General features: G+C 35.6%; 1 protein-coding gene and 1 long non-coding RNA gene across 3 annotated transcripts in view; one reads left to right on the forward strand and one right to left on the reverse strand.

Annotated features, from left to right (window-relative positions):
* LOC127169933 (uncharacterized) overlaps positions 1-5174 on the forward strand; it is a 33188-nt gene extending 28014 nt beyond the window's left edge. Inside the window, exon 2 of the long non-coding RNA XR_007828292.1 lies at positions 5106-5174. This is a non-coding gene — a long non-coding RNA (uncharacterized LOC127169933). The remainder of the gene's footprint in view (positions 1-5105) is intronic.
* On the reverse strand, positions 2962-27216 carry mgll (monoglyceride lipase). Of its 2 annotated transcripts, XM_051117613.1 has the most exons (8): positions 27038-27216; positions 25657-25801; positions 16327-16433; positions 15395-15531; positions 12230-12340; positions 11424-11513; positions 9512-9727; positions 2962-5995 (listed from the first exon to the last, which is right to left on the reverse strand). In XM_051117613.1, exons 2-8 carry the CDS (start codon positions 25779-25781, stop codon positions 5879-5881), a joined length of 903 nt encoding a protein of 300 aa, XP_050973570.1. In that variant the 5' UTR covers positions 25782-25801; positions 27038-27216; the 3' UTR covers positions 2962-5878. The 2 variants fall into 2 exon arrangements, with proteins under 2 accessions (XP_050973570.1, XP_050973569.1); XM_051117612.1 differs by lacking the exon at positions 27038-27216 and having other exon boundaries at positions 25657-26120.
* Between the last annotated feature and the right edge of the window lie 137 nt (positions 27217-27353).

Below are 27353 nucleotides of genomic sequence, written 5' to 3' on the forward strand. Positions count from 1 at the left end.
TTAAATGCGGCTTCAAATGATCCCAAATGTGGTTGTAAACGATCCTAGCCGAGGAATAAGGGTCTTATCTAGAGTAACGATCGGTTATTTTAATAAAATTAATACAATTTATATACTTTTTAATGTCAAACACTCGTCTTGTCTTACTCTACCTGAACTGTTTTTGTTCCGGTTCATGACAGTTAGGGTATGTCGAAAAACTCCCATCTCATGTTCTCCCTCAACTTCAATTCTTTACGACTGAAAAATGAAAGACATGACCATCTTGGATGACAAGGGGGTGAGTAAATTATTTGTAAATTGTTGTTCTGGAAGTGGACTTCTCCTTTAAGATATTTTTGATGAAATCTAAGAGTTTTCTGACCCTGCAAAGACGAAAATGCAAATGACACGGAAAGTAAGGAGATTGTTAAAATAGTCCATGTGACATCAGTGGTTGAACCTTAATTTTATGAAGCTACAAGAATTTTGAGAAATACCTTTCTGGGCCTTGAATATGTCAGTTGCTGTCTATGCAGGGTCAGAAAGCTCTCAGATTTCATCAAAAATATCTTAATTTGTGTTTCAAATATGAGCAAAGGTCTTACCGGTTTGGAACAACATGAGGGTGAGTAATTAATAACAGAATTGTAATTTTTGGATAAACCTTTTCTTAAAGAAATATTAGAAAATACTGTTGTGTTAGGACAGAACTCAAGTTCACAGAAAAAAGGTATGCTCACACAAATCTACACTTTCTTTGCATGGTTATTTTTGAATGGTTATTGGTTTTCTATATTTTGGAACTATGCGTAAGTGCAGCTAGGACAAAATTTGCTTTAAAAGCAAAGGATGTTCACACCAAATGTTGATTTAATTTCCTTAGTAGAAAATAGACAAAGAAAATCTATTCAATATTTTTGACCACATCCTCATTTTACAGCATTTTTACACAAGTGCCTAAAACTTTTAACAGTATTAACAGTTCTGCCTTTGCAGGTAGGTTTCTTAAAGCATCTTAGAGACATTGTCACAGTTCTTCTGGATTTAGTCTGTCTCAGTTTGGTCTGTTTCTTCTTGTCATTCCAGACAGACTGAATGATGATGAGATCAGATCTCTGTGTTGAGCACCGGCTGTTGTCAGACTCCTTGTGCAAACAAAAATCACTGGATTATTGTAATTAATGGCAAATCAATGTTTGGAAATGTAAACTGATATTTCCTACTGACACACTACAGCTGAAGATAGAAATAACTTAAAAGCATTTTAGCTGGTGAAAATACTAGTGTTCTAATAATTTCAGCCAACACTGTATATATAATTTGAAAGAAAAAGTCAGCTACCTCCAGGCCTCCCTGGCAGTTTAAAGACTGACACTAAAAGCACAAGCCTGGGAGAAACTGGGACAGAGGTGCACCAAGGGAAACATGCCCACTGGAATGATAGATGTGTGACAGTTTTCTAGAACAAATCAGAGTGTAATTTACTTTTTCACTATCTGGTTACTAAAAACGATCCTTATAATGAATTTTCACTGGAGACTATTTAAACTATTTTTCCAGGCATGATTAATTTTGGCACTCACGTCAAGACCAAACCACAAATCTCTGTTGCATTGGATAGGAGAGTTGTTTTACATGTTAGGGGATTTTTTGGTGCTTAATCAGAACTCCATATGACCCAAGTCATGGCACATCACTGGGGTGGGATCATCTGTTAATATCCATGAGAAGTTAAAAGCACACAATGAATCAATCAATCAAATAAATAATAAACACACTTAAAGTCAAAAGTTTACATACACCTTGCAAAATCTGCAAAATGTTAATTTTACCAAAATAAGAGGGATCATACAAAATGCATGTTATTTTTTTATTTAGTACTGACCTGAATAAGATATTTCACATAAAAGACATTTAAATATAGTCCACAAAAGAAAATAATAGTTTATTGTTTTCGTGTTTTCTTCTGAAGCATACTGATGCTTCAGAAGGAAACACGATGCATTAAGAAAACTTTTTGGAATTTGAAGATCAGGGTAAATTTAACTTAATTTGTCTTCTGGAAAACATGTAAGTATCTTCTGTAGCTTCTGAAGGGCAGTACTAAATTTAAAAAAATATTTAATATTTAGGCAAATAAGAAAAATGTACACATCTTCTTTCTGTTCAAAAGTTTTCACCCCCAGCTCTTAATGCATCATGTTTCCTTCTGAAGCATCAGTGACCATTTGAACCTTCTGGAATAGTTACATATGAGTCCCTCGGTTGTCCTCAGTGTGAAAAAACGGATCTCAAAATACTACAGTCATTGTTGGAAAGGGTTCAAATACACAAAAATGCTGAAAAACCAAAGAATGTGTGGGACCTGAAGGATTTTTCTGAAGAACAGCAGGCAGTTTAACTGTTTAGGACAAACAAGGGACTCATGAACAACCATCACTTAAAAAACATACAGCTGTGGATCATTCAGGTAATAACAGTATTAAGAATCAAGCGTATGTAAACTTTCAAACAGTAATTTTTATGAATTCAACTATTATTTTCTCTTGTGGACTATATGTAAATATCTTTTATGTGAAATATCGTATTCAGGTCAGTACTAAATAAAAAATAACATGCATTTTGTATGATCCCTTTTATTTCGGTAAAATAATTAACATTTTGCACATTCTGCAAGGTGTATGTAAACATTTGACTTCAACTCTATTCAGAAGGAATTTCTCAGACAGGGGAGCAAAGCTAAAATCCACCGTGTTGGGATCAGTCTGAAAAAAAAAAAAAAATCCACAGAAACCTTATCATTTAGCATTTCAAATTTATTATTTTACAGACTTTACAATTTAGAGACTATTAACTGGCCATACCGAGAATGATTTAAATCACATTATAGCTTTCATTTCCGTGTTTAATATATTACAATATTTATGCAAGACTTCAGAACCCTTTTTATATTAAATGTGCCATTGACTAGGACAGCAGTGCAACTGTAGGAGAGGACTTTAGATGCCATAGTAAAGGCAAGCAACTCAAATGGACAATTCTAATCCAAATGAATCATGCATTATTGCCCACTGTAAAGATAATGTCCTTGAGAATATTAGCCCCTCCTCCAATCACAGCGCTCCTAGTACTTCCACCTCAGGAAGATTTTATAACAGTTACAGAAACAGTCAAAGTCACAGAGGATTATCACAGATAAAGACTGAGTTTTCCTACAAATTCTCGTAAGATGCGTTACATACATTTCATGTACATGTGATCCATTTCATTATTAAGAGACAATATACTTAATAAAATGGTTTACGGGTGAAACAAACATCCAAACTATATAGTTGCTCTCTAAATATTCTCTCAACAAACATGCTCACTATTTACAATCTTGTGCTGGACATTTCATTTCTGCTCACATCACAGATAGCAGTGTTATAACTGACCTAAATCAGAGCGCTCAATGATCTAAAAAAATCAGCTAGAGAAAGTTTTTGCTTGTTGCTTCAGTTAAAAATGTCCCACATTCAATAAAACCTTTATTTTTCTACATTCATTGATAAAATGCCTCGTCTCTGTAACAAAACTCTCCCTCGTCTGAATCAAAACAGTCGCGTTAAATGTTAAGCTGGTGTGAACGACTGACCTTTTACAATTTCGTGTTGTTTTAGAGCTACAAACCCCATGCGCACCCTGAGGTCTACAATGAGGTCAAAAGCTATTGTGAACATATTATAATTTCAACAGTAACATGTATTAATAACAAAGTAGTCAAAGTAACGAAATGCTTGTAAAAAATAAAGGAACGAGATATTACAATTCCAAATCTCATTAGGAAGAATCAGCAGTAAATAGGTTTCATATTAAGCAAATCCAACCGCAGAACAGCCACTTCCCCTATATACTCAAAGGAATAGAACAGTCTGAGGTGTTGGAAACAGTCAAACCACAAAAAGAAATTTATAACAAACCCAAAAACCTTTCCGATTTCCTTATTGTGGGTATATATAGTGTACATATGGGAATCTGTGGGATCTCCTGCATAGATGTGTCTATAGAGACAGTCTAACTGATCTCTTCAAGTGCAATATTAAATTTGTCCAGCAGACATTTTGCTCTCTGAATGTCTCAAAGCATTACCATATTCTCATTCTGTAGGTTCAGTTTGTTTTTCTGCCAAGCCATAAGCAATATAAGGATGAGTTGCCTTGGTAACTGCGCTCACAGCAGAATGCAGTACCACTGTTGTCCAGCGGGGGCAGCACTGCACCTCTTATGAGCAGTGGACATCACAAAGAGCAAATTGCAGCTGCGTTCTATTACCGTGGCAACACAAAAGAGAGCTCAGCACCGAGGGCAACCGGGTGCATTATATTCCTCATGATGATTGCTATGGTAACACACAAGCCATGCCCCGCAGTGCTGATGCCTTTGAAGTTTAACAGGGAATATAAACTCCCACAGACCCCTTACTGGCCTTAATAAAGCTTAATTGGAGCTCTAGGTCAAAGGTCATTTACTAATGACCTCTTATAACCCATAGATATATATATTGGTAGGTGCCACATTTGACCTGATGTAAATTCCTAAAGAAACTGGGTAAACCTTCACAGGTAAGAATGTGTTGGTTTGTGTTTTTAATATGCATTAAAGGAGAAGTCCACTTCCAAAACTCAAGATTCACATATAATGTACTCACCCCCTTGTCATCCAAGATGTTCATGTCTTTCTTTCTTCAGTCGTAAAGAAATGCATTTCTGTGTTTTTCTCCATATAATGGACTGATATGGTGCCCAGATTTTGAACTTCCAAAATGTAGTTTAAATGCGGCTTCAAACAATCACAAATGCTTCACATTCACAAATGGAAGAGGGGTCTTATCTAGTGTAAGGATCAGTTATTTTCATTAAAAAAATTAAAATTTAAATACTTTTTAATCTCAAACGCTGGTGTTGCCTTTCACTCCCTGAACTCTGTGCATTCTGAACAGTTAGGGTATGTCGAAAAACTCCAATAGTATTTTCTCCCTCAACTTCAAAAATCATTTTAAAATCATCCTACATTGCTGCAGAAGTACCGACCCAGTCTTTGCAAAGTGAACATGCAAAAAAGATCAAACACCCTTAACAAAAAAGGTAAAACAGCGATACAGGACGATTTCGAAGTTGAGGGAAAACATGAAATGGGAGTTTTTCGACATACCCTAACTGTCATGAACCGGAACAAAAACAGTTCAGGTAGAGTAAGACAAGATGAGCATTTGGCATTAAAAAGTATATAAATTGTATTATTTTTTATTCAAATAGCCAATTGTTTCACTAGATAAGACCCTTCTTTCTCGGCTGGGATCGTTTACAACCGCATTTGGGATCGTTTGAAGCCGCATTTAAACTGCATTTTAGAAGTTCAAAATCGGGGCACCATATCAGTCCATTATGTGGAGAAAAATGCTGAAATGTTTTCCTCAAAAAACATAATTTATTTGTGAAGACAGAAAGACATGAACATCTTGGATGACAAGGGGGTGAGTACATTATATGTAAATCTTTGTTTTGGAAGTGGACTTCTCCTTTATTTTTAATATTAATCTTGTTGTATTGTGTAATTTTAGCAAAACCATCTGCTGAAGTCTATTGCAGATGTAGATATTCATACATGTTTATTACTAGTGTTGCAGACATACAGGTTTTGACCATTGCAGTATGGAGGATGCCTTACATAAAGCGGCCCGTAGAAACAGCCGCTAATAGGGCATCTACTTATACATATCTGTGTTATCACCTAGGTAAATTAGAATGAGGGTAGTTTTGTTGGCATGTAGTGCAATCAGACATCTCTTTGTCAGTAGAGACGAAAGATTCAGTCGAGGGGGCGGGGCTTAGGCATGTGTGCATGTGGTGATTGACAGCTAAGACGCATGAGGGGCGGGCAGTCTCTCCAGGATCCAGGTGCTCACCTCCTTTAAGACAGACTCGACTGTTTCAGGTAAGTCATGATGTAGGGCATGGTAGGCTTCTTCATATACCTTTTGGTCACAAAAACACATACAGATCTGTGTGTTAGGAAGGCATAAACTGTAAAAGCCTGTAAAAATACTACTGTAAATGACCTGTTAAAGGTTATACTTTTTCGGAGATTTTAGCAGAGGTGTTTGTGTCGCACATCATAGATGACAGTGTTAGCATTCATTCATTTTAATAGGGTATGCATATGATGTCACTGTCAGCTGGAGTGGCTGCGGCTCCACCTACTGAGTGGCAAAAAGACTAAGTGGCAGCATTGGTTTCAATGTGAATGCTGCGACAGAACACACAAAACACCCCTGAAAGCAGAACCAGTTTTGCGATTGACTGTATAAATAGATTTGACAAGAAACCTGAGGTATATTTTTACAGACTGCTGAAAGCTACTGAAAAGAGAAGCAAATTAGTCGCTGCAATTCAAAGAAACAAATGGTCTCCAGGCAGTGCGACACGGATTTGCATTTATCATTTCATGTTAACATGTTGAATTGTGCAGTAAAATCATATCCTATATACTGTATTATAGTATATTGTATTGACAACTCATCAACTAAATATTTACCATCTTAAATTTTGCATAACTGGATGTTTTTAAATAAACACTGACAAAAACTATATACGTTTTTCAGCTGGACTATGTGACGATATATATATAACACTGATATATCACCGGGGTTTAGATCAACTTATTTTGTATTTACAAAATGATTTCACAGGCAGATTTGCTTTATTTATTTTCCCCGACGTCAAAATCAGACACATATAAGTGTTAGAAAAAACGATTTCTGACTGCATCAATATCCATTGACCATTGGATATTTGTTAAGTTGTTAGGAACATTATATCGTGTTCAGCAACCCGTTAGTTAGTGCTCTAATGGATTATTGTTTGTTTTACTCGCGTTTTTGCATCTTCCCTAATAAATCCATTCAAGCTGAAGGCTCTTTTGCCACTCAGTCCGGCTGAGGGGGCGTGTCACGTCGGAAAAGTGACGTCAATGATGTCACTTTCCTGCCGGGAAAGCAGCAAAATGAAACTGAACCCGAAGTTGACTCTCTCCCCTCTTTCCCCTCCGCTCTGATGAAAATCTGAGAGCTTTCTGACACTGCGTAGACAGTAACCCAACTACCATGTTCCAGGCCCAAAAAGGTAGTAAGGACGGAAGAAAATAAATTGTTTAATAAAGTCGTTATTTTCTTTGCATACAAAAAGTATTCTCGTAGCTTCATAGAATTATTGTTGAACCACTGATATGTCACATGGACAATTTTATCGATGTCCTTTCTAACTTTCTGGGTCTTGAATGTGGTAGCTGTGTTGCTGTCTATGCAGGGTCAGAAAGCCTTGGGATTTAATCAGAAAAATAATAATTTGAAAAAAAAAAAAAATAATTTGTGTTCCGAAGATGAAGGTCTTACGGGTTTGGAATGACATGAGGGTGAGTAATTAATGACTGAATTCTTATTTTTGGGTGAGCTATCCCTTTAAAACCTTTACTTTATACAGGGAAAAGCGGTAATATAGATCTAACCTTACATTTCATGTAATTTTACAATAAAATACTGTCAAATGTAAAAGGTGTTTGTCAGTATGTGTTACTAAAAACACATTTTAGTGGCAGCATGGTCTTTATAATACAACAGAAAAGGGCTGTTGAATTTTCTAGTTGAAAATTTTGTTTGTTTTTGTTGTTGTTTTGTAATTGCCGGTTTTAAATTTCAGTTTGTTCTATAAATACGTTTACATTTTTACTGTATTTTTACAGAATTATTCTGACAACCACAGCTGCTAGTTTTCCCTGTAAAAATAACAGGATATTTTTATAGTGTGTGCATGAATATTGGTGGAGGTTGATGATATGTGACCCTGGACCACAAAACCAGTCGTAAGGGTAATTTTTTCAAAATTTAGATTTATACATCATATGAAAGCTGAATAAAAAAGCTTTTCATTGATGTATGGTTTGTTAGGACAATATTTGGCCGAGATACAACTATTTAAATATCAGTAATCTAAGTGTGCAAAAAAATCAAAATATTGAGAAAATCACATTTAAAGTTCTTCAAATAATGTTCTTAACAATGTATATTACTAATCAAAAATAAGTTTTCATACATTTAAAGTAGGAATTTTATATCTTAATGGAACATGATCTTTACTTAATTTCAAAAATCAAAATCAATAATTTTGACCCATACAATGTATTTTTGGCTATTGCTACAAATAAACCCCAGTGACTTAAGACTGGTTTTGTGGCCCAGGGTCACATATATGTTTTTATTCAGAGTACAGCATGAATGTGCATCTGGAACAGGTTATCCTGTAATATCCAACACATCTATTGGCACAACAACAGCTCAGATCATATTCACAAGTCAAACCTGGGGTTCTGCAGTTCAAAGGCAGGGCTCACCCAAAAATATAAAATTCCTTTTATTATTTACTCACGCTCATGTTTTTCCAAACCTGTAATACTTTCTTTCTTTTGCAGAACATGAATAGAAGATATTTTGAAAAATGTTTCAACAACTTTTGTTCACATAATTAAAGTGAACGGGGTTCAAAACAACTTTGGACCTCAATGACTTTCATTGCATGTACCCAAAAAAAACAAACACCGAAACATTTTTTGAAATGTACAGTTGAGGTCAAAAATTAAGATACACCTCTGCAAAATGTTAATTATTTTACCAAAATAAGAGTGTTCAAACAAAATGCATGTTATTTTTTTTTTTTTATTTAGTACTGACCTGAATAAGATATTTCACATAAAGGACGTTTTTGTTTGGTGAGTTGTTCATGAGTCCCTTGTTTGTCCTGAAAAGTTAAATTGCCCACTGTTCTTCAGAAAAATCCTTCAGGTTCCACAAATTATTCGGGTTTTCAGCATTTTTGTGTTTTTGAACCCTTTCCAGCAATGACTGTATGATTTTGAGATCCATCTTTTCACACAGTTTTGAGGGACTCATTTGCAACTATTACAGAAGGTTCAAACGCTCACTGATGCTTCAGAAGGAAACATGCCTTCTGAAGTTGTTCAGCAATTGTTGGAAAGGGTTTAAATACACAAAAATGCTGAAAAACCAAAGATTTAGTGGGACCTGAAGAATTTTTCTGAAGAACAGGACAAACAAGGGACTCATGGACAACTATCACTAGAGAAAAAAAGCTGTCGCTCATTCAGGTAACAACACAGTATTAAAAATCAAGTGTATGTAAACTTTTGAACGAGGTCATTTTTATAAATTCAACTATAAATTCAACTATAATATTTTCTATTGTGGACGATATGTAAATGTCTTTTATATGAAATATCTTATTCAGGTCAGGTCAGATCCCTCTTTTTTGGTAAAATAATTAACATTTTGCAGATTCTGTAAGGTGTATGTATACCTTAGACTTAAACTTTGTCTAGTACGACTAAAGTCATACTGCTTTGAACTGGCATGAGGATGAGCAAATGATGAGAGAATGTTACTTCTTGCATTTTTGTCCGTGTTTATGCACGTTTGATTCACCTTCAGTTTTTTATCAGTGCTCTTGACCTCATTATACATTAGATGAGAGCCTCTGATGTCACAAAGCTTGTCGGCATCACCATGGAGAATGAAGAAGGGCCACGTGATGTTGGGTAATTCTCTCTCGATGCGAGCCACCGCATCCATCAGCTGCATTCCGAACGAAATGCGCAGCCCTCCGCGAAAATTTAGCTCATCTGTGTCATATGCCTCCACCTAATGGACAGATGGAGATTATGTAGGATTACAAACGTGATCCTAATATAACAGTAACTCTTTGCTTAAGACTAGAGTCAGTAAACAGGGTAAAATAAACCTGAGGTTTTGAACAATAACAATGAAATTTATTTCACTGCAAGATGTTTATGTTGTCTACTATGGCTAAATAAATGTGACCAGATGTTTCTGTAGACGAAACAGTATTCCGGGGCCAAGCTATGAAGAAAATTACATTCATATGTTATCACTACATATGTGACCATGGACCACAAAACCAGTCATAAGTAGCACGGGTATATTTGTAGCAATAGCCAACTATACATTGTATGGGTCAAAATGATTGATTTTTCTTTTATGCCAAAAATCATTAGGATATTAAGTTAAGATCATGTTGCATAAGGATATTTTGTAAATTTCCTAACATAAATATATCAACATTTAATTTTTGATTAGTAATATGCATTGCTAAAAACTTCATTTGGACTTTAAAGGCGATTTTCTCAGTATTTTGATTTTTTCACCCTCAGATTCCAGATTTTCAAATAGTCTCGGCTGAATATTGTCCTATCCTAACAAACCATACATTAGTGGAAAGCTTATTTATTCAGATTTCAGATTATATATAAATGTCAATTTTGAAAAAAACTGACCATTATGACTGGTTTTGTGGTCCAGGTTTACATATATGCTTCACTTTGAAAGAGTAGGTTTACTGTGTAAATACTGCTTCAACAGCAAACATTACAAACAACGCTGCCAGATTGTCTGCTTAGCCCTATTCAAACACAAACTGTCAGTGTGAAATTTACACACACACATATACAGTACTGTGCAAAAGTTTTAGGCCACTAGTATTTTCACCAGCTAAAAAATGGCTTAAAGTAAGTTATTTCTATCTTTTGCTGTAGTGTGTCAGTAAAAAATATCGGTTTGCATTTCCAAACATTCTGTTTGCCATTAATTGTAATAATCTAGTGAGATTTTTGTTTGCACAAGGAGTCTGACAACAGCCAGTGCTCCACACAGAGATCTGATCTCACCATCATCCAGTCTGTCTCTGGAATGACATGAAGACACAGAACAAACTGAACCAGAGTAAATCCAGAAGAACTGTGGCAACATCTCCAAGATGCTTCAAGAGACCTACCTGCAAAGCTACCTGAAAAATTTTGTGCAAGTGCACATAGGGCAAAAGCTGCTGTAAAGCAAAGAATGGTTGCACCAAATGTTGATTTTATTTAGTTAATAGAAGGTAATTGATAAAGAAAATCTATTTATGACAGCATCCTCATTTTACAGCATTTTTAACACAAGTGCCTACAACTTTTAACAGTGCTGCAGCTTTGCAGGTAGGTTTCTTGAAGCATCCTGGAGACTTTGTCACAGTTCTTCTGGATTTAGTCTGAGTTTGTTCTGTTTCTTCATGTCATTCCAGACAGACTGGATGATGATGAGATCAGATCTCTGTGCAGAGCACTCGCTGTTGTCAGACTCCTCGTGCAAACAAAAATCTCACTGGATTATTACGATTAATGGCAAAATCAATGTTTGGAAATGTAATCTGATATTCCTACTGACACACTACAGCAAAAGACAGACTTTAACTGACTTTAAACAATTTTTTAGCTGATGAAAATACTAGTGGCCTAAGACCTTTTCACAGTACTGTACATACTGCTAAAGCTTCCTGTACCTGTTTTGGATCCCGTGAGACCCACTGTGAGTCGATTGCACCAAGAGAGAGTTTTGGAGTCAGGCGGCTTAGAAGTTTTGCCATGAAAACCTGCAAAGAATCCAAAAACCCACAGATATTGATGACATTGATGACATTTCTGTTACATCTGATAGTGAATGACTGAATTTACATATTTATATATTTAATTTACATATTTAAAAAACAGAAACATTCTCAAGTTTACTAATTAAACAGCTAACAAAAATTACAATGTTCACATTTTGGATAAACAGTCAGTGGCCTTGGACCTAATCCATGTCTAAAATGTATGAATTTTCTTGCTTTAGATAAAATACTGATCCATTTGTATTATTTTAAAACAACTAAATAATTCACAAAAATATGTGTGTTTGAAATGATAAAACAATAGATACTCTAACTACTTCCAAATTAACACAAAGGATATTTAGATACTTTCTGGCTGTTAAATTCAATTAGAACACGTTCATAGTTGACGTATGACAAGAACTGATTTTATACACATATACACGCAAATATCTTGCAATAAATGTAAATAGTGAGAGGCAGAGACTGACTGAATAGATGAAATCACTGCTCCCTGCTACACTGCTAAGAGCTCTACTGCTGTTATTTGACAGCTGACATTTGAAAGCTCTTGTTATTTGATTGCATTAAACAGTCTGACTGCAGGGGGCAGCAGATCTAATTTACAGCCTCATGTTTCAGTTGATGGATATTAAATGCAAACAACTGGGGGAAAAGAAGAATTGACTGTCACTATAGCTTGTCCAGTGACGTTTTACCTTAAATGGTGTAGCAGTTTCAGCACTCATTTGAACCAAGGGGCCAATGAGAACCACACCTGCAAAATCCTGCGGCCTCTCACATGCGGTCAGAATGGAAATGGCCCCTCCCTGTAATAAAACAAACAGACCCAGTCATGTTATTAAACACAGCAGAATATAGTAGTTAGTTACTCCACAGTTAAAAAAATAAGTCATCATTTCCATAACTGGAATTTTCTATGAAGGCAAGGGTTTTCAAACTAGAGTCAATGAATATATTTTATGATATTATAGTTTAATTCAGCTTTGTACAACAAACCATAAATTAATTGTGATTATTTTATTTTATTGACATCCCTAGTTTTTAACAATAAAACTGCACATAGCTTTGTTAGGGGGGAAAACATTTAACATTAATTTACATATATATATATATATATACACACACACACACACACATGTAGCTGTCTTTATATTTTAGGACATCCATTGCAAGCTGAACATCATATTTTGGGGCCCTTGGTATCAAAAAGTTTACAAACCCTGCATTAATATTCTGTTAGTTATACACTGAATGAAAAATACTATACAATAGGGCTGTGCAATATGGACAAAAAAATTATATCTTGATAGTTTTTTCCAATAACAATAGATCCTAATTAAACAATATTTAGGTAAATTTGTTTTTGTGCTAGTACAGTTGCTCGTTCAGGCCGGTAATGGATAAATAAATGGCACGTCCCTGTCTTAATGAGTGATTCATTAAATCATACATGGATCATTGGATCACAGTAATTACAAATGGATCACTGAATCACTGACTCAAATGATTCATTCAAACAGATTCATTTAAGAACGAAACACCGCTAATATTTATGACTGCAATCACCCTAATACATACGGCCGTTAATGGAGTGTTTTCACGACGCTTAATCAGTCGAATGTACTAAATGTAAACAACGCCACTGAACCGAACAAATTCTCGAATATTCTGCTGATTATTCCTGCTGAAAACTCAATTATTATCATGTTTTGCGCTGTACTAATCGGTCGGACCGGAAAAAAAAAAAACATTTGGAGTAATATAGACTGCCAAAAGTTATAACAAATAACGGAGATGAGTACAAAAAACTGTCTGAGGAACAAATGCGTTTGTGGTTGGCCAAACTGAACCAGGATTTCCAGGAATCCAGACAACATTCGTGTTTGTTCTTATCATTTCCGGTCTGGCAGGCATATCTTTACCACCCATTATCGTTAGTTTGTCCAAATATTGATCCCTTTCCTGCTTACTAAGTCCTTCTCTATAAATTAGAAGAAAAACTCATACAGGAATTTTTTTTTTTTTTTTTTTTGCTTTCATAAATAGAATTATAGGGACATCAATAGGATTTATCACACAGTGAATGTATTTGGAGTCTCAAGACGTGTTTTTGTGAGTGACTTGATAATGTAAGCTCACATATTATTAAAACAACAAGTACGAAATTATTGCAGACGATAAATATCGCACACCCCTACAAACATGTTTTCCATCCTCACATGGGTAAATCTGAGTGAGAAGCCCCTAATTTGTAATTTTCTGATGCTCTGCTCCTCTGTTTTCTTCAATTTGTTTCTATTATGATCCTATCTATGAATATTCATGAGTAGAGGCCAGGATTCAAAAGAGGTGGAGAGATTAAAGAACAGTTCCCACCACATTTCTAAGAGACTCCAATAATGGGCCGTTTTAAGTTACGCACTCACACACAAACACTTTTAGTCTAGACATAGAAACCCAAACACACACTCAGTTTAGACACACAAAAACACACACTACAAACGCACACTAACACTAAAAGCTTCATCAAGAAAATAGGTGGTCTGCTTTGATTTGATTATATAAGGTAATTACTTTTTAATTGGAATTTTTGCGTCCCCGGGAGTAACTGGGAGTAAAGTTTTAAACACACACCCTACACAAGATAATTACACTCACAACAGCTTGCATCTGTATGTGCCTTTCCTTTACACACAGACACGCACACATTATTATATGACGCTGATAGTTTCATCTGTAAACGTGATAGGAAAGCAAATGTTCATTCAGCTAGTAGCTTCAGTTCCTTTGGTCTCAGGAAGTGGAAAGTACAAGGACACATAGTCCCATGACTGGACAAGACACACCTAATTGGAAATGTCTTTACAGGAAGCCTTATGTAAAATCATTTCATTTTCCATATTTCCTATGTAAGACTGATTATATAAGGACCAAATAGCCTGGTATTACATAAGATACTAGATTAGAGAGTAAATGAGGGGAAGAACCAAATTAAAGTCAAGGAAAAGGAAGAGAAACTGAGAGCAGCAGAAACACATTTCATTATCTAGAGTGGGAAAGCTCTGAAGGAACAGAAGAGAGAACAGTGCATTATGGGTATTAACTGTAGAATGAAGGATTTCTTAACCAGGACACCCATGCGGTGAGATATTTATACCATACAACCATCCCAGAAAAATCACAAGAGTAATACAGTGCATACACATCCAGAAACATTTCTAGTCTATAGGGTTCATAAACCTTCTTAAGTATGCAGCTGGTCTGTTTTATTAATAGGAACTGTTGAGCAAAAACAAAGGTAAAGAGCTTCCAGCTGGATTTTTTGTTCACATTCAGTCATGGACAACCACAGTTTGGGTTTAACACATACTGAACATGGGAAATACAACAAAGAAGAAGCAAACGCTCTTCCTGTGGCCTCCACCCCATGAGTCACAGACAGTTCAAAATAGTTTACTTTAGTTGTAGATGGTTTTGAATAGTTATTAAACACAGGGTTAAATGTTAGCATAGAAGTTTCCCCTCCAAAAATATTTACATCTTCTGTGACAACATCTGCTTCTCAGAAAGAATTTTGATACACATGTAGAAAACATGTAAATATGAACGACACATTTGCAAACTTGTTAGTGCCTGCCAAAATCAGACATGCATGAAAGCATGAATTCAATACAAATCAATATGTAAAATAAAATATTAAAAATGCCCCAAAAAGTTCCCGCTGGCTAGGGAAATCTTTACAATGAATTTTTTGTCATGCTAATCTTTATAGTTATCATTCTTGGTGTAAACGGAAAGCATGTGTTTGTTCTGTTTGCTTATGGAAAAACATGGAGAACTGGTTTCAAAATATGTCCTACCATAGAGTGTCCGATGATGAAGACTGGCAGCTTGGGGTACCGGCCCTTCATAATGTCAATGTGCTGGAGGACGTCTCTAACGTAAATCTGAAAGTTTTTGATATCCATTCTCTCACCTTCACTCTGACCATGACCAACTGAGACAGAAAGAAAAAGAGAATTATACTTCAATCATATGCTTCCCCTCATCCACGTCTTTGCATATCAGCTCTCTATTTAAACAGGAGATAAAAGAGAGCTGTCACTCACAACGGCTCACATTGAAAAGCTCAGGAAATTTCGGCATACAACTGACATGACATTTAGTCAAGCAAATTAACATAAATGACTAATGGAACATATAAATGAATAGAATACAATAGAATAGAATTTAAAAAAGCATGGGAGGTGAGGCTGCATGGTAGAGGAGAGAGACAGAAAGAAACTGATAGAGAGAGACTGACTAACTGACTGTAATGTTTTCTGTTTGTTGTATTTCAATAGAACCAATTACTCACACCGAGACACCAGACAGTCAAATCACACACTCACACAACCCCAACTGCTCATCACAAGGCGGCTTGCTGTCTCTCTGCGTGAATCATTAGTTACCATGGCACTGCCACAAAACCGCTTTAACATTCTGTACACATAGCACCTGCTATTTTCTATATTCTCTACTTGCTTCATTGCATTTCTGTCATTTCTCTACATCTCCTGCTGTAAACCCAGGGTGTCCGTGCCCACAACATCTGTTGGAAATGACAGGAAAACTGGGTGGATGCATTACAAGGAATCAAGCGTGGGCGGAAATACATTTTTCACCCCACACTCTTACAAGCCTCATAAAGAGCACGCCCTCCTACACCACCCAAAACACTGCTGCACTGTTGCTAACCAACAAATCTGTGTGTTGGGGATTTTAGCCGTTTGATTAGGAGTCTGCCACTCACCGTGATCGTGGGCGAACACCAGAATGCCATGCTGGGTCAGGCTGTGAGCAATGTCAGCATATCCCCCACAGTGCTCTGCTGCTCCATGGGCAACAAACACCAGCGCCCTGATGGAGGAAAAAGCAGATTGTTGATTTGGGACTGTTGATAAAGCTGGATCTGATTCCTTTTAAAGGATTAGTTCTCTTTCAAAATAAAACATTCCTGGAGTTCAGTGGGAGCCAATGGCTTGAAGGTCCACAGTGCAGCTTTAAAAGTCTCTACACAATCCCAGCCAAGGAATAAGGGTCTTATCTAGCAAAACGATTGGTCACTTTCTAAAAAAAATAAAAACGTATATACTTTTTAACCACGAATGCTTATCTTGCACTAGCTCTGTGATGCGTATGGGTGTCTTCACACACGGCGTAATCAGTTGGAAAGGTCACACGTGGTTAGTTCTTTGACACTGTATTTCGGTTCAACTGAACTAAATCTCATTTTCTCCTCTAACTTTAAAATTGTCTGACATCGTTGTTTTACCTTTTTTTGTAAAGAGCATTTGACTTTCTTTGCACGTTCGCTTTGCAAATACTGGGTCGGTACTTCTGCCAACGTCACACGTGACCTTTCCAACGTGACTATGTGAAGTCGAGCTAGTGCAAGACAAGCATTTGTTGTTAAAAGTAAATACTTTTTGTTTTTGTTTTTTTTTAAGAAAATGACCAATCGTTTCACTAGACAAGACCCTTGAAGCTGCACTGAAACTGCAATTTGGACCTTCAACCTGCTGATCCTCATAGAAGTCCACTAGATGGAGAAAATATATCCTTTAACAATTCCAGTTCCTTAACTCTGTATTTTTATTATTTGTATAAGAAATAAATATTTGAATTTTTTTTTAAATAATTTCAATAATACATACATAGTGTTGTAAAAACAATGTGTATTTACACAGACTTTTTACAGTCTTTCTGACATAAATGCAATCCAATAATTAGCCTATTAAACAACACTAAAACTACAATGTGGTAACATATTTTATTCATTTATTTTAAAATATACTACTGTAAAAAATGTACATCAACTGGTCAGTAACAACACAAGTGTCGCAATTAGTTTTATGTATTTCAGTTCTCACTTTACTCCCGAGTCATTCGTTTGGGAATCAGGACTACATTGGTTTCTCTGAATGTTTTTGATTCACTAAAAATAACCACCTATTCCTTCTTTAATTGATGGACACGGGTCATGCTGTCTACTATCTGATAATAATTATAGTCTACTAGGTATATACAAATGACACTAATTTATGATGTTTTTTTAATTGTTTACTATATATATCAATAGCCAACAATATATTGTATGGGTCAAAAATATTGATTTTTTTATGCCAAAAATCATTAGGATATTAAGTAAAGATCATGTTCCATGAAGATATTTTGTACATTTCCTACCGTAAATATATCAAAACCTAATTTTTGGTGAGTAATATGCATTGCTAAGAACGTCATTTGGACAATTTTAAAGGCGATATTCTCATTATTTTGATTTTTTGCACCCTCAGATTCCAGATCTTTAAATATTGTCCTATCCTAACAACCATACGTCAATGGAAAGCTTATTTATTCAGCTTTCAGATGATGTATAAATATCAGTTTAAAAAAATTGACCCTTATGACTGGCTTTGTGGTCCAGGGTTACAAATAAAACAAATTGGATAAATTGTCAATTTCTTTCACTTGGTAAAATGTTATTAAAAATTAGTAACAAATAACTGAACATCATTACATTGTTCTTTTTATAGATTAAACACTTGGACATTAACATAATTACATTAAAGCTTTTAAGTAAGTGCAAGTGCGCAGTGTATCCACCTTTTTTTCAATGCAGAAGTAAGCCTTTAGGTGAGACTTCCTGTTCATTATCTTCTATAGAGATATAACAAGATAAATTACAACGTGCAGTAAACCATAAAACTGTTTGTACTACAAAGCAGTGTGTTCATAATTAAGATATTACATTAAAGGAGAAGTCCACTTCCAGAACAAAACCACTTTATACTCACCACCTTGTCATCCAAGATGTTCATGTCTTTCTTTGTTTAGACATAAAGAAATTATGTTTTTGGAGGAAAACATTTCAGGATTTTTCTCCATATACTGGACTTCAATGATTCAAACGATTTTGAACATCCAAAATTTGGGATGATTTTAAAGTTGGAGGAGAAAATGAGATGGGAGTGTTTCGACGTACCCTAACTGTCATGAACTGTCATGAAGTTCAGGCAGACAAGACAAGACAAGCGTTTGAGGTTGAAAAGTATAGAAACTGTATTTTTTTTTAAAAAACAGTCAATCATTTCATTAGATAAGACCCTTCTACCTCGGCTGGGATCGTTTAGAGCCCTTTGAAGCTGCATTTAAACTGCATTTTGGAAGTTCAAAATCAGGGGCACCATTGAAGTCCACTATATGGAGAAAAATCCTGAAATGTTTTCCTCAAAAAACATAATTTCTTCACAGCTGAAAGAAAAACATGAACATCTTGGATGACAAGGGGGTGAGTACATTATCTGTAAATTATTGCTCTGGAAGTGAACTTGTCCTTTAAAATAACATGGTAAGACACACCAATTTGCAATATCAAGCAGCAAAACGAGTTGTTTTGTACAGAAGAAGCGACCGGAAGCCACACCCATAAAATGTATACATTGGACCTACAAATGGTTCTTACAGCAAGAAAAAGTTAAAGGTATCAGGCTAATCAGTTATCTGTATGCTATGCTTGTACATAAGCTGAGTAAAGCAGATGTTAATAGTCATATGTTAACATATTATAACATGATGTGGTAGGAACTGTAATCAGGCTAAAGACATAACCCATTAAAAGTTCTTTGAGCCAGTGGGATTGCTTGAAGTCGTAATGGGGACCTGATTTCTCATCAAAACCAGTGCAGGAAACTTAGTCAGGAGATTTTCAGTTTGCATGGGTGGAAAATGCACAGGCGATAAGTGTTAACAGAAGCTAAAGTCATTACTTTCTGGTATTTTTAAACCGGTATTGTATAGAACCGTTTCCCAACACATGAGAAATACAGACACATCCTACTAACAGTCTCCCACCAGAATACCAAGATATGCTCATTAGCAGGATACACACTAAAACCCAGAAAAAAATAAGGCAGAAAGAGAGAAAGGAGAGAGAGAGAAGTGGAATAGCTTTATTAGGTCCAAACTTGTGCAGATTTGCTATGACCTCAATGCAGCCTCTACTCAGTAACAAAAAGAGTCTTTGTAGATGTATAATGGGCTCACATGGTCTCAGAGGACTAACAGTAAGCATCTTTATTTCTATTTGGAGAATCTGCTAATCGTTCTATCTGTTTCTCAGTCATAATCAGAAATGTATTTACTAAAAATAAAGCCTCTCAGTCCCAAACTATGACCTGGTAGCTTAATGTAAGATAAAATGGAAGTGTTTGTGGTTATGATCATCCTTACATCATAAAGCTTTTGTCCTTGAACTCTTGGAATGGAGTTGGCGAGGCAGACAGAGAGACTACTGTGTCTGTTTGCTTGTGTGTGCGTGTGCGTGTACATCTTTGGAATTCCAAAATAGATCTAAAGTAGTTAAACTACAAAGTAACAAGCATGAAGGGCAGAGCGGAGATAAACAGATAATGAAATTCTGTGCGCATGTGCAATTTTGGCTATACTTGTGAGGGCCAAATTTGTGTGTGTAATTTGGCACTGCGCTAACAGCTGTATAAATATCCATGTTTGGTAGAGGAATTCTTCTCTAAATGCCATTAGACGCAAGAGAATGACCCACACTGACCAGCATGACCCAATTTATCGGACTGTGTATGAGTGTGTTTCAGTTCACTTTGCACGGGTTCAATGCCCAGATTATCTATTGAGCGATCTGTCAATCATTATTGGGGTCAAACAATAGGCTACTGTGATCTTTTCAACTTTCACCCACTTCCTGTTTCGCTTGGTGCATCTGGTGGCATCAGCACTGGACACATGCATGTAAGCAACTGTAATATGACATTGTGAGATGATGTCTGGGCTGTAGAGTAGAGTAATTCTGTTAAATGTTAAACCAAGCTGTGAAGTGGTGAACTTAGTGTAAACAGTTCACCACTTCAGCTGCTCACGTCTTTCATGCAAATTCTTTAAGTGGAAGTTCAACTTCCAACAGACAACCTTACTAAGTTCATGTTTACTTTCAAAGGTTGGTTTGGTGTAAACGTCAAACAAGTGAGTGCAAAGAGGTCCACAACCAACTTAAGAGGAAAAAATATTGTACAAAATGTACTTTTAGGGCTGTCAATGGTAACATGTTCATTTAAGTTATTAATAAAATATGTGACCCTGGACCACAAAACCAGTCATAAGGGTCTATTTTTTGAAATTGAGATTCATAAATCATCTGAAAGCTGGAAAATAAGCCTTCCTTTGATGTATGGTTGTTATACGAGAGACAACTATTTGAAAATCTGGAATCTGAGGGTGCAAAAAAAAAAAAAAATCGCCTTTAAAATTGTCCAAATGAAGTTCTTAGCAATGCATATTACTAATCAAAAATTAAGTTCTGATATATTTACGATAAAAAAATTTACAAATATCTTCATGGAACATGATCTTTACTTATTATCCCAATGATTTTTGGCATAAAAGAAAAATTGATAATTCTGACCCATACAGTGCATTGTTGGCTATTGCTACAAATATACCTGTGCGATTCATAAATGGTTTTGTGGTCTGGGGTGACATATGTTTAACGCAAAGATTTTCCAAATTAACTAGCATTACTATTTAATTTTGCTTTTAAAAAGACTGAAATTATGAAGATTACTCTTATTGTATTAACAGTACATGATCTAAATCTAGTTTTAAGAAATCAGAAACAATCTCAGAACCACTGTGAAAAAAAGCCAATGATTTTTTGTTGTATTACAAAATCATATTTCTATTAATAATAATACTTTTGGATTATTTTATATATTAATATTTTCCTCACACAGTATAAACAGCTTTTTATACATAAAATATACAGATTCATATATTTAGAATCATATTTGGGGGCGTTGGTTTTTAGACTATATAAAATGTCTAGACTAAATGTGTATAAATTTTATCAGGTGTGATTCAAATATTGGTTATTTGGCCTCATTCTGATGTTGTTACATAATATAAAAAGCATAATGGATCAGTTTATTGTAGCATGAAGCATAGCATTCAGTAATTCAGTTCCATGTCCTACCTACCTAACCTGAGATGTTTCTAAACAGCTAGTAAACAAACCCACAGAAGCTTCGAGCAATCAAATGCAGACTAAATATTTCACCATAAACAGAATTATAGAGTGCAGCCGAGGGGATCCTGGTAGCGTTCCTTTAGATGTTTGATATAAACATGCCTGCATTAGCGTCATGCTTGCTGCTTTAAATCTTTTCTGTTCAGTCGCATGGGAAAAGCTACATCTTCCACATCCCAAAACAAAATATTTGTGGTTTTCAGGGAAGATCACATGGCTTTGTGGTTTATCAATCTAGTCTTATTATACATGCACGTGAACACACACACATACTTGTCACTGTTGTTGACAAGCATTAGAGATCAAATTAGTCTGAGAGAGGTGAAGAGGTGGTAACTATGGTAACGGCATGCTCCCCCTGGGCCGCACTATATGGCCACTTCAGGGTGAATAGTTGAAGGCAAAACAACAGCTCTGTAACAGTAGGCATACAGAGTTTGACCTGCTTGACAATCTTGACACCCACACAAACACTGCCTCAATGTGTGAAGTTCAGTACATGGAAGCATCCGATGAACCCACACGCTGAAAAATATGACCTATTTTTATAATTACTCAGAAGAACCACAGCTGATGACACAATAGTAGAAAAGTGTAGCAGATCTATTCTGTGAGTGTGTGTGTCTATAAGTGGACATAAAGAGGCCTTGAGCAGGGGCTTTTGACTCATGGAAACGAAGACATTCCCTTCAGCATTTACCGCATACATACTGAGTGGGTTTTTTTTTTCATTCACTTCAACCAGATGAGTAATTCAGGACGGTATAGTCATTTAACAAGATAGTGTTTATAAGAAACTGGATTTATATTACTTTATACATTGTGAGTGAAAGCAGGCACTGCCTGTAAGATATAAATTCTCTGTAAAGTAAACCTATTATTATTAATAAGTCAGTTAATCTGCACGACATGTGAAGTTAACAGGGCGGCACCCATGAGGAGCCGACCAGCCCTGTGTAAAATAAAACAGATTTTCTAGATTTGTATGTCTGGAATCATAATTTTCACATCTGTTTGCATCATTATATTGTTGTTTTTCCAAAGTGTTGTTCATTTTTAGTGTTTCCAGCACAATATATCGATGGTAAACAGCATGTCCAGTGTGATTCATGAACAGATGGCTCATACGAGCCAAATCTTTTAAAGAATCGCTTAGAAACACTCAATGAATCCAAATAGGGATTTCAAATCGAGCTTCAGTTCGCATCCTTCATCCTTCAATTCACTTCACATACAGAATTGCAAGATAAGTTATCACTTTCAGTGTTTGTGAAGTGTTTTTTCATGAAACAAATTGGAAACACTGCTCACTTGCAGTGTTGCAGAAAGTTATTTTTAAAAGTAATGCAATGCAATATTTCATTACTCCTTAAAAAAGTAACTAATTATGTTACTTTTAATGAAAAGTAATGCTTTATGTTACTTTCTTTGAGCCAATGGGATTGCTTGAAGTCGTAATGGGGGACCTGATTTCTCATCAAAGATTTCGCAGCAAAGACATTGGTTAATAAAACAAGATTAAATAGATAAGGGATATTTGTGTTTGTGTCAGATTCTGAGTTTGCTTTCAAATGTTTTTAAATGCATTACTGAATACTGAATCTGAATCTGTTTTTGTGCAGTGAGATGAATTAATGCATTTTCACATTTAGTCTTGAACTACAGTAACATCATGTTTACACAGTGCACACAACGCCTCTGCACTTAGTTCCGATTTCTCACAACATGGGGACAAGAGAGCTGTCAGTGGGAATTATTTTAAAAAGTAACTCAGATATTTTCTTTTAAATTAAAAAATAATGCATTACTTTAACTAGTTGCTTGAAAAAGTAATCTGATTATGTAACTCGCGTTACTTGTAACTCAGATATTTTCTTTTAAATTAAAAATCTGTTACTTCACTAGTTACTTGAAAAAGTAATCTGATTATGTAACTCATGTTACTTGTAACTCAGATATTTTCTTTTAAATTAAAAATCTGTTACTTCACTAGTTACTTGAAAAAGTAATCTGATTATGTAACTCGCGTTACTTGTAACTCAGATATTTTCTTTTAAATTACAAAATGCGTTACTTCACTAGTTACTTGAAAAAGTAATCTGATTATGTAACTCGCGTTACTTGTAACTCAGATATTTTCTTTTAAACTACAAAATGCGTTACTTCACTAGTTACTTGAAAAAGTAATCTGATTATGTAACTCGCGTTACTTGTAACTCAGATATTTTCTTTTAAATTACAAAATGCGTTACTTCACTAGTTACTTGAAAAAGTAATCTGATTATGTAACTCGCGTTACTTGTAACTCAGATATTTTCTTTTAAATTAAAAATCTGTTACTTCACTAGTTACTTGAAAAAGTAATCTGATTATGTAACCCGCGTTAGTTGTAACTCAGATATTTTCTTTTAAATTACAAAATGCGTTACTTCACTAGTTACTTGAAAAAGTAATCTGATTATGTAACTCGCGTTACTTGTAACTCAGATATTTTCTTTTAAACTACAAAATGCATTACTTCACTAGTTACTTGAAAAAGTAATCTGATTATGTAACTCGCGTTACTTCTAAATCAGATATTGTCTTTTAAATTAAAAATCTGTTACTTCACTAGTTACTTGAAAAAGTAATCTGATTATGTAACTCGCGCTACTTGTAACTCAGATATTTTCTTTTAAATTAAAAATCTGTTACTTCACTAGTTACTTGAAAAAGTAATCTGATTATGTAACTCGCGTTACTTGTAACTCAGATATTTTCTTTTAAATTACAAAATGCATTACTTCACTAGTTACTTGAAAAAGTAATCTGATTATGTAACTCGCGTTACTTCTAAATCAGATATTGTCTTTTAAATTAAAAATCTGTTACTTCACTAGTTACTTGAAAAAGTAATCTGATTATGTAACTCGCGCTACTTGTAACTCAGATATTTTCTTTTAAATTAAAAATCTGTTACTTCACTAGTTACTTGAAAAAGTAATCTGATTATGTAACTCGCGTTACTTGTAACTCAGATATTTTCTTTTAAATTACAAAATGCGTTACTTCACTAGTTACTTGAAAAAGTAATCTGATTATGTAACTCGCGTTACTTGTAACTCAGATATTTTCTTTTAAACTACAAAATGCGTTACTTCACTAGTTACTTGAAAAAGTAATCTGATTATGTAACTCGCGTTACTTCTAAATCAGATATTGTCTTTTAAATTAAAAATCTGTTACTTCACTAGTTACTTGAAAAAGTAATCTGATTATGTAACTTGCGTTACTTGTAACTCAGATATTTTCTTTTAAATTACAAAATGCGTTACTTCACTAGTTACTTGAAAAAGTAATCTGATTATGTAACTCGCGTTACTTGTAAATCAGATATTGTCTTTTAAATTAGAAATAATGTGTTACTTCACTAGTTATTTGAAAAAGTAATCTAATTACGTAACTCGCGTTACTTGTAATGCGTTACCCCCAACACTGCTCACTTGTTCATGACAGCAATTAAAGACGCATTTTTTATTATTATTAATTTCTTTTATTTGTAATAAAACATTAAAAAATACTTAACTATTTTATGTGTGGAATATTTTTATTTATCAGTACATGTATATATTCCTAACTGCACCATTAAAAACGGGGTTTTACAAGAAACTTCCTTCGTCTATTTCCTCACTCACCAGCTAAGACATCTGTGATGGGCCAACAGTTTGCAAAAGAGATAAAAGAGAACCTCGCGGAAAACCGCAGATCAACCGATTGTTAATGTTTACTGCAAATATAAACCTCCATTGTTACAACCCGTTTGTAGTTAATGAATGCGTGTCGCGGTTTAAGATTAACCGTTAAGGTACTGGAAAGAAAGGCAGGTTCTTGTAAATGGGCTAAAAATATGCTCCGTAAGGAAACATCTGTAACGCTTATCAGCCTCTCGTCCTGCTCTACCGGAGGCTGTAACGGGAGGATCTTTCGCTTTATCCCAAGAGGCCTGACCCGTGTCTGTTTTGCATATGAATGCATCACACTTACTTCGGAGGACTGTCAGGCTCCCAGTAGCGGCAGAACAAGTGCAGTCCGTCGGCGTTGACGATGTGCGGCAGGTCGGTGTAAGGGACACCTTGCGGTGACCGACGATTCCCCTCGGGTTCCGGCATGTCCCCGCTGAGGGCTGAGTCTGAAACAAACAGACGCAGCGCTGTCAGAAGCTCGCTGCTGTACCAATATGAAACAGCAGCGACTAACAGGCAGGTGGCTAGCATATGCATTCCGGGAATTTCATTCATCTGGTGCAGCTCACGGTGCAGCGCGCAGAACAGCGACCGGCAGAATGTTTTTAATGACAGCCGCTTACGTCAGGAGGACCGTACAGATAACACGGACTGTCCTGACCCCTGAGTAGCATTTACACAAGCGCGCGCGCGCTTTTAAAAGGACCGACGATTCAAAGAGAGTCCGCGCGTCGAGCAGTTTCCTGTAGACAGAAACAAAAATAGCGCGTCCACTGCGGGACTGTTTGTGACTGACAGCATGCCAAGAGGGAGACAGTGAGAGAAGCTGCCAATGCATCGACCTGCCAATTAATTTGAGCTCAGTCTATTTATTTGGGTCGGTAGAGAATCGAGGCCAGCACTGACTGATTTATTTAGACTGTCATTCTCTCAACCATTCTCTCACCACTTAAAAAGGACACGCGCTTAGATGTTTTCATGCGTCGCATCTTACTCAGTTCTCGACCAATACGGTATTTGTTTACGACAGATACCGAATATTATGTTTGCACATGCAAAATACATAATTGTACACAATAATAAGTAAAAAGTATACGCTATAACAACACTGAAAGCAAATTGTGAATACTTTATTATTAATAATACCGTTAAATTTACACAGCGTCACAAAATCTTTTTTGATTTGACAGTATTTCTCTAAGTTAGTCTAGTCTGATAATTAATAACAATTATAAATGCCGTTTTATTTATGCGTGCAATGTGAATGGTCTTATATCTTACATTTTTTTTACATTTATTTTGCTTCTTCAAAATACTATGCATTTCTCAGCTGGTCCCAGCCTCCATAATAAATGTCAACAAACTGATTATCTTCTGTGATTATCTATCGATAATCTTTCTGGCGTTTATTATATTTGTATGCATAACAACGATAAATGATCATACCTTAAAGCTTGAAGAACTATTTAATTATAAAAAAAAAAAAAAAATCTTTTTTCAATCTTCAACATGTAAACACGCAGTTCCTTTAAGGAATGTGAATTCCCGTGACTCGTTGCGCGTCTGGCTTAGATTATTTCTGTATTAAATAGTGCTTGGCAAAGGTTACTCCCCAATATTTAGCTGATACAGAATCATATTTACTAGATATTAAACAACAACAAATCCAACCAACCACCTACCTGAACCTGCTACAGACTGAATGCTGGAGACAGAAATCAAGTCAACTTTTCCAGTCAGAGGTCCGGTATTGGAGCCGGTCGTTGACAGCGGCGCTCAGCCTGCTGCTGTTTCCCGCACTGGGCTCAACTCTGATCCGCTCACACACAGATGCTGAGCGCAGCCTGATGGGTGGAGAAAGAATGAAAGGGGAGCTGTGTGAGAAACCGCCGACACACACACACACACGAAACTCACTCTCTCTCTCTCTCTCTCTCTCTCTCTCTCTCTCTCTCAGTGCTTTCACATTCACTTCAGCTGAATGGGATTGATTGAACT

This window comes from Labeo rohita, chromosome 8 (assembly GCF_022985175.1).
Source record: "Labeo rohita strain BAU-BD-2019 chromosome 8, IGBB_LRoh.1.0, whole genome shotgun sequence".
Lineage (NCBI taxonomy): Eukaryota > Metazoa > Chordata > Actinopteri > Cypriniformes > Cyprinidae > Labeo > Labeo rohita.